The following is an 8,337-nucleotide window of genomic DNA, read 5'->3' on the forward strand; positions in this document are numbered from 1 at the left end:
ATCCTGAAAAAATGACCTGTTGGTGGCTCTTGAGGACCGGACTTGGGGAACACTGCTATAGACCAATAATCTTACCCATCGTTGCCTCTATTGAGCAATAATACCCTTCATTGTGACTAAATACTTCATTATGGCCACCTACACTAATAATATCCTCATTGTGGCCCCTATATAGTAATTATTTTCTCTTTTCGGGCCCCATACAATATAATGTCCCCCATTGTGGCCCCCTATGAACAGCTCATGGTTTTCAGAGGAACGCTATAGTATTTAATTTTCAATGTGGTGGCCCTGCAGTGTCATGGTGCACTTACAGACAAGTTCCTTCACAGATCATTACTGATTTCTAGTGGTCCAAGCAGGGCAATAACTTAGAAGGGATGTCTCATGTACCTAGTGCACTACTCCCCTGTCTCCTGGCTTCTTCGTTAATGTATAAAAGCAATGCGCTCCTGAAGATTGACAGTTTGGGCTGGAGAAATGGCTGCCCTGCCGCCCAAACGTTGTGCTCTCCAATGTTGTTAGCAAAGGCAGTTTTGCCTCTGTAGAATGGAAGTTGAGCATGGACATTTAAGCTGGCCGGATTCAACAATAGCATGCAGCTCCTTGCCCAAGAGACCGACCACCACCTTATCCTACAGAGTAAAAAATACCTCTGTTTTTGAGGATGGAAAGGATGTTTAATAAGGGATAAACTGCAAAATTACATTAGGCATGGGTCGGATCTGTAGTGTCATCGGTGGTGGTGGTGCCCGATGTCTGGTGAAGTCATGCAGTGATAGGCACATGGTTGTGAATGTGCGAGTGCGATGCTGGCAATACTGTTCCCTCATGGCTGGATGGTCGATGGTGTACCCCATGATGGTGATATGGAGAGGAAATATGCAAGAAAGCAGCAGTAGTGTTGTAAAAACAGAAGTAAACTTTGCTTAAAGCAGCAGATGTAAAAGGGCAGGTGGCAGTACATAAACTGATGGTTACAGTGCTGACAATCACAGAGGCACATTTCTTAAGACATGTTTGAATTTCAGCGGCAGAAACGGGCACATTAGGAATAAATGGGAATGCAGTAGAGTATGTTCCAGGAGAGTCCATAGGAGCTGCTGGTTAACCCTGGCAGGCTACACTAAATGTTTATTTTCCCGGATATCTTCCACTCTATACAGGGTTGCTAAACCCTAGTGGGCCTTCAGATCCCAGTAACTTCTATTCATTACATGTAGGTTGATGATCAGTTTCTGGGCCTCTTCCACTCTATACAGAGTTGTTACACCCTAGTGGGTCTCCAGATCCCAGTAATGTCTATTCATTATTACATGTAGGTTGGTGATCAGTTTCGTCATCTGCTGCTTTGCCATCCTGGGCCTCTTCCTCTCTATACGGGATTCCTATTCCCTAGTGGGCCTTCAGATCCTAGTAACGTCTATTCATTACTACATGTAGGTTAGTGATCGGTTTCATCATCTGCTGCTTTTCCGTCCTGGGCCTCTTCCGTTCTATACGGGGTCGCTACACCCTAGTGGGCCTCCAGATCCCAATACCTTCTATTCTTTATTACATGAAGGTTGGTGATCAGTTCCTGAGCCTCTTCCTCTCTATATGGGGTCGCTACACTCTAGTGGGCATCCAGATCCCAATATCTTCTATTCTTCATTACATGAAGGTTGGTGATCAGTTCCTGAGCCTCTTCCTCTCTGTATGGGGTCGCTACACCTTAGTGGGCCTCCAGATCCCAATACCTTCTATTCTTCATTACATGAAGGTTGGTGATCAGTAGTTGGGCCTTTTCCTCTCTATATGGGATCGCTACACCCTAGTGGGCTGCCAGATCCCAATACCTTCTATTCTTCATTACATGAAGGTTGGTGATCAGTTCCTGAGCCTCTTCCTCTCTATATGGGGTCGCAACACCCTAGTGGGCCTCCAGATCCCAATATCTTCTATTCTTCATTACATGAAGGTTGGTGATCAGTAGCTGGGCCTCTTCCTCTCTATATGGGGTCACTACACCCTAGTGGGCCTCCAGATCCCAATACCTTCTATTCTTCATTACATGAAGGTTGGTGATCAGTTCCTGAGCCTCTTCCTCTCTATATGGGGTCGCTACACCCTAGTGGGCCTCCAGATCCCAATACCTTCTATTCTTCATTACATGAAGGTTGGTGATCAGTAGTTGGGCCTCTTCCTCTCTATATGGGGTCGCTACACCCTAGTGGGCCTCCAGATCCCAATACCTTCTATTCTTCATTACATGAAGGTTGGTGATCAGTTCCTGAGCCTCTTCCTCTCTATATGGGGTCGCTACACCCTAGTGGGCCTCCAGATCCCAATACCTTCTATTCTTCATTACATGAAGGTTGGTGATCAGTTCCTGGGCCTCTTCCTCTCTATATGGGGTCGCTACACCCTAGTGGGCCTCCAGATCCCAATACCTTCTATTCTTCATTACATGAAGGTTGGTGATCAGTAGTTGGGCCTCTTCCTCTCTATATGGGGTCGCTACACCCTAGTGGGCCTCCAGATCCCAATACCTTCTATTCTTCATTACATGAAGGTTGGTGATCAGTTCCTGGGCCTCTTCCTCTCTATATGGGGTCGCTACACCCTAGTGGGCCTCCAGATCCCAATACCTTCTATTCTTCATTACATGAAGGTTGGTGATCAGTTCCTGAGCCTCTTCCTCTCTATATGGGGTCGCTACACCCTAGTGGGCCTCCAGATCCCAATACCTTCTATTCTTCATTACATGAAGGCTGGTGATCAGTTCATGGGCCTCTTCCTCTCTATATGGGGTCGCTACACCCTAGTGGGCCTCCAGATCCCAATACCTTCTATTCTTCATTACATGAAGGTTGGTGATCAGTAGTTGGGCCTCTTCCTCTCTATATGGGGTCGCTACACCCTAGTGGGCCTCCAGATCCCAATACCTTCTATTCTTCATTACATGAAGGTTGGTGATCAGTTCCTGGGCCTCTTCCTCTCTATATGGGGTCGCTACACCCTAGTGGGCCTCCAGATCCCAATACCTTCTATTCTTCATTACATGAAGGTTGGTGATCAGTTCCTGGGCCTCTTCCTCTCTATATGGGGTCACTACACCCTAGTGGGCCTTCAGATCCCAATACCTTCTATTCTTCATTACATGTAGGTTGATGATCAGTTTCATCATCTGCTTCTTTGCCATCCTTGACCTCGCCACCAGCTGAGTCCTTTCACAGTTTAATGCATTTGCACAACAAGGAATTCCTCCTATTAAGGGGTAAAACAGTAATGCTCCACTACATTTTCATCTGATAGTTCTCCTGTTTCGGCCTCTGAAAAAAGGAGGGAACTGTTCTCCTATATCATTGCTAAGGCTGCCTCATTGCTACTACTCTAACTAGCAACCAGGGCTGCAGCGTTTTAGAATCTAAACTCCTTCCACCTAAATTTTCCCAAGCTAACACCTAAGTGATGATGAAGTTAACCCGTGTGTACTGAGTACATAATAATCCAGTGCAATAAGTCAAGTTTTAAATGCATATTTCAGGTACATATAGCATAAAAAATTAAAAATATGAATGTAATCCCCAACTCTGGGACATTACACAAGCACTTTGCAATTTCACCCATTTAATAAGATGATTAAACCCCATTAATTTTAGGGGACTCTTCTAATAAAAAATATCATGTAAAATAACAGACAATCGATTTACGGTTATAGTTCTTTGTATTTTATTAATGATTTTAACAATTTCTTCAAAGCCTGTTTCACGCTCTGGTTTCTAAAACTGTACAGCACCGGGTTTAGCAGGGGGATGTTATACACGTACAATGTGGTCAGTATTTTGGCTTGACTTAACGACATTGACGATGGTGGTCTCATGTATAGGACAAATACCACGATATAGAAAAGAGTCACAGCTGTGAGGTGGGAACCGCAGGTGGAGAAGGTCTTGTATTTCCCCCTCGATGTCCGGATCTTCATTATACTAGATAATATTTGTAGATAGGACATTAGAGTAAGTATGAAAGATGTCATCACCAGCACAACCCCCTGGATCATTATTACGGTATGGATAAGTGTTATGTCGTTACATGCCAGATGTATGAGCGCATTGACATCGCAGAAGAAGTGATTGATTAGGTTCGAGCTGCAATAATCAAAGGTGGAGGTAACGGTGGCGATCGGAATTGAGGCGACAATTCCACCCAACCAAGAGCCAATGGCTACAAAAGTGCACACATGTTGGTTCATTACGACAGAGTAATGCAGAGGTTTACAGACTGCTACATATCGGTCATACGACATAATGGTTAGTAAAAAATACTCCGTACTGCCAAAAGCAATGAAAAAGTAAAGCTGCAGGACACATGCTCCGGATGAAATGCTGCCGATGCCGGTGGCAAAAATAGATATCAGCTTTGGGCAAGTAACAGACGTGTACACGATATCAAGAGATGACAGGTTACCTAAGAAAAAGTACATGGGGGTAGAAAGTGAAGGACTCGAAATGATAAGAATAACCAGGATAAAGTTTCCACATATGATCAAGATATAAACATTAAGAAAGTACAAAAACAGAGGCGTTTGTATGGCTGCAAAGTCCGAAAAGCCAACAATTAAAAATCCCACCATTTTGCTACTGCTGTTTCTGAAATCCATAATTTTAGCAGAACCTTCACCTGTAGAAATAAATAGAAAGAAAAACTAAATCATTTATACAGATTTACTTCTTGATCTCTAGCTATAGTCATGGGAAAATTAACCCTGCTGTTGTCTTCGGTCTGGGGAGACCGATTTTGAACTTTGGTATTTTTTGGGGTGTTCAAGATGCGTTTCTGAAACTTGTGGTTGATTGACTTAAATGAGGATGGGTCGGTCGGCCACGGGTTTCAGAGCCGCATCTTGAATATTTTAAACAATATTGAAGTTCAAGGTCGGTCGTTTTTGACCGAAGACAACAGCAGGATGTCCCTGTAAAGTTTCTTTTTTTTTTTTTTTTTTTACATGTATGGGAAAATTTACCAAAACAGGTCCGTGACACATTCACATTATGCCAGATTCAATGCAAATGATAAAAATATGGATTGGAAGAATTTAGGGAGAAGTTATTGTTTCATCTTAGTTCTAAGAAGAATCTGCAAATCATTACTTGAAATATCAAAAAACACACACATCCTTATAACTACGCATCCATTCACTTCTCTTGACCATGTGAAGAAGACAGTGGGCAAAAAAGTAATTACACAATTCTAATGTCATTAGTATTTAAAGAGTTTGTCCACAATTCTTTAATTCATTAAAGAACTATCTGCAGCAAAAAAAAAAAAAAGAGAAAAGATCAAGGCTTCCCAGAAGTAATGATATGGCCTTTGCGGAGCCCTGATCTCTCATCATCCAGTCTGTCTGGGATCTCGTGAAGAGACAGAAGGATTTACACAAGCGACATGAATAGAAGATCTGTGGTTAGTTCTCCGAGATGTTGGGAACAACTTCCTTCAAAGACTGTGTGCAAGTGACAAGTGAACCTAAGATAATGTATGCATTGATGCTATATTGATTATATTTGTATTTCTCTTTCATTCCTTCACTTTGAATTTTGTTAATTGATAAAAATAAACTATTAACACTTCTATTTTTAAAGCTTTCTTGGCGTAATTTTTTTCACACATGCCTAAAACTTTTGCACAGTACTAAACAGTACATTTGCTATTGCTATATTCTTTAGACCTCTTTCTTCCCACCCATAAAAATCTCTTTAACTTCTCTCCTTCTGATATATTCGAGTTTCTCAGTACCCAAATTATTAACCCCATAACGACCCGAGGTAACTTCGTTTTTGTGTTTTCGTTTTTTTGGTCTCCTTCTTCCCAGAGACATAACTTTTGTATTTTTCAGTCAAAATAGCCATGGGAGGGCTTGTTTTTTGCTGGACATGTTGTACTTTTGAACGACAGCATTAGTTTTAACATTGTGTACTGGAAAACGGGGAAAAAAATTCCAAGTGCGGTGAAATTGCAAAAAAAGTTCAATTCCACAGATTTTTTTTTTAACCATATTCCCTAAATGCTAAAACTGGCCTGCCGGTAAGATTCTTCAGGTCATTATAAGGTCATAGACTCCAAAAATGTCTAGATTCTTTTTTATTTAAGTGATGAAAAAAAAAATCCAAACTTTGGTAAAAAAAAATGGCAACATTTTCTGATACCCGTAGCATCTTCCATTTTTCATGATCTGGGGTCAGGTGAGGGCTTATTTTTTGCGTTGCCAAGCTGACATTTTTAATTATACCATTTTGGTGCAGATACGATCTTTCAATCGTCCATTATTGCATTTTCTTGCATTGTAGCGACAACCAAAAAAAGGTAATTCTGGGGTTTTGAATTTTTTTCTCGCTACGCCGTTTACCAATTGGGTTAATTATTTTTTTTTTATTAATAGATCGGGCGATTCTGAACGCGGGGCGATACCAAATATGTGTTTTTATATATATTTTTTTGAATGGGGCGAAAGGGGGTGATTTGAACTTTTATATTTTTTTTAATTTTTTAAATATTTAAAAAAACTTTTTTGTTTTTTGCAGGCTTCAATAGTTTCTATGGGAGACTAGAGGCTGCAGTTGTCCGATCGCCTCTGTCACACAAAGGCAATAATCAGATCGTCTGGGTGTAGCAGAAATGCTCACTTGTTACGAACGCCAATCACCGGGCGGCACTGATAGCAATCTGGTTATGACAACCATAGAGGTCTGCTGGAGACATGGATGTCATGCCAATCGATCGGCGGCCCACAATCATGTGACTGGGTCAACGACGGCCAGAATTTCTGGCTCCCTTCCAGTAAGTATGAGTTAAATGCCACTATCGGAGATTGATTTCTGCATTTAACAGGTTAACAGCCGCAGGTGGATCGCGATTCCACCCGCGGCTGTTAGAGGCACATGTCAGCTGTTCAAAATAGCTGACATGTGCCAGAAAAGATGTGGGCTCAGCACCGGAGCCCACATCAAATGGAGGGTATCCGACATCTGTGTACTTTTACACCCAATGTTGGAAAGTGCTTAAAGAGAATATGTCACCAGATTAAAAGTGGCCGGTTTATTTTAATCTTAGTGCGTTTTTCACTTTTTTCTTCTTTTAAAATCCGCTATACGATTCCAGCGATAGAGTGTTTATATTTAGTGCAAATGTTTTATGAACTTTACTAAGAGGACGTGACTCACAGGGTTCTTTGGGGGCATGTCTTTATGCTATTCTACATTATCACTCTGCGAGCAACACCCTCTTGGCAAAGACAATAATATTTAGGATATTAGCACACTAAATAAAAAAAGTTCTGGAACCAAATAGCAGATTAAAAAAAACAAAACAGAAAATTAAGTGGAGCACTGGGAATAAAATAAAGTATAAACTGACCACTTTTAACCTGGCAACAGGTTTTCTTTAGTTTTTGTCCACGAATCCCTTTACTACATCCCAGACTTTTTTGTACTAATTGCAAAGAGGGGAACATGTTGTCCCTCCATTTACCACTCTCCAATTTATATATTAAGAGTCTTTTCCCACTTAGTACAGTGTGTCTCTGTTGAGTTTACTCCGTTGGTGAAATGTGCGTGACCGTCATGTCTACATTTAATGTCCTCTGGGGATGGCAGAAAGTCTGAAAATGGATTTGAAATGGTCACCAAACAATTGGACATCAATCAGTGGTGGGTCATGGTTGGACCAGGAGGCACGAGACACCTAGTCTTGAATTGAAAATCTCCTGTTATTAACATAGTGGTTTTACTGAAACAGCAAAACACAGCCTAGTAAGTAACACATCACTTCAATCAGGGTCTCTGCCCCTTCATCATGCTGATCTCAGATTACATAGAAAAAAAAAACCCGCTGACAGGTTCCCTTTAACATTTTGCCTTTGTCCTATACCAAAGTCAAGCTATGTGCCCACTGAGTTTTTCGAGGCATTTTTGGAGCAGAAACTGAATGGAAACTCCTCAAAAACATGGAATTTCCATTCAATTTCGCTTCTGAAAACTCAGCAAAAAGACTGTGGCCACAGAGTTTCATTGAGTTTTTTTGACTGCTTAAGTGAGAATAAAGTAAAATGTCGATCTTCAGTGCAGCAAGCAGCATGTTTCCACCAATGAATTACATAAAAAGCGATGGAAGCAAGAGGGTTAATTGCATTCACAGGTCCATATAGTTCATGTCGAAAATACGAGTGGATGTTATCAGAGGTGATCAAGGAAAACGTCCTAAATGGTACTTTAGATTGTGCCCCTCAATATTATTTTTTGGGATCCCCATTTTTCTTCATATATACTTTCCATCTCGTAAAAAACCCATGATGTC

General features: G+C 41.3%; 1 protein-coding gene across 1 annotated transcript; it reads right to left on the reverse strand.

Annotated features, from left to right (window-relative positions):
• Positions 1 to 2,883: 2,883 nt before the first annotated feature.
• On the reverse strand, positions 2,884 to 5,295 carry LOC138677121 (olfactory receptor 1L4-like). Its single transcript, XM_069767013.1, has one exon. It carries the CDS (start codon positions 4,643 to 4,645, stop codon positions 3,698 to 3,700), a length of 948 nt encoding a protein of 315 aa, XP_069623114.1. The 5' UTR covers positions 4,646 to 5,295; the 3' UTR covers positions 2,884 to 3,697.
• Positions 5,296 to 8,337: the final 3,042 nt, after the last annotated feature.

This window comes from Ranitomeya imitator, chromosome 4, assembly GCF_032444005.1.
Source record: "Ranitomeya imitator isolate aRanImi1 chromosome 4, aRanImi1.pri, whole genome shotgun sequence".
In the NCBI taxonomy this organism is placed as follows: domain Eukaryota; kingdom Metazoa; phylum Chordata; class Amphibia; order Anura; family Dendrobatidae; genus Ranitomeya; species Ranitomeya imitator.

Excerpts from the sequence above, each read along its gene's own strand:
- LOC138677121 (XM_069767013.1), bottom strand. The coding sequence starts at position 4,645 with ATGGATTTCAGAAACAGCAGTAGCAAAATGGTGGGATTTTTAATTGTT.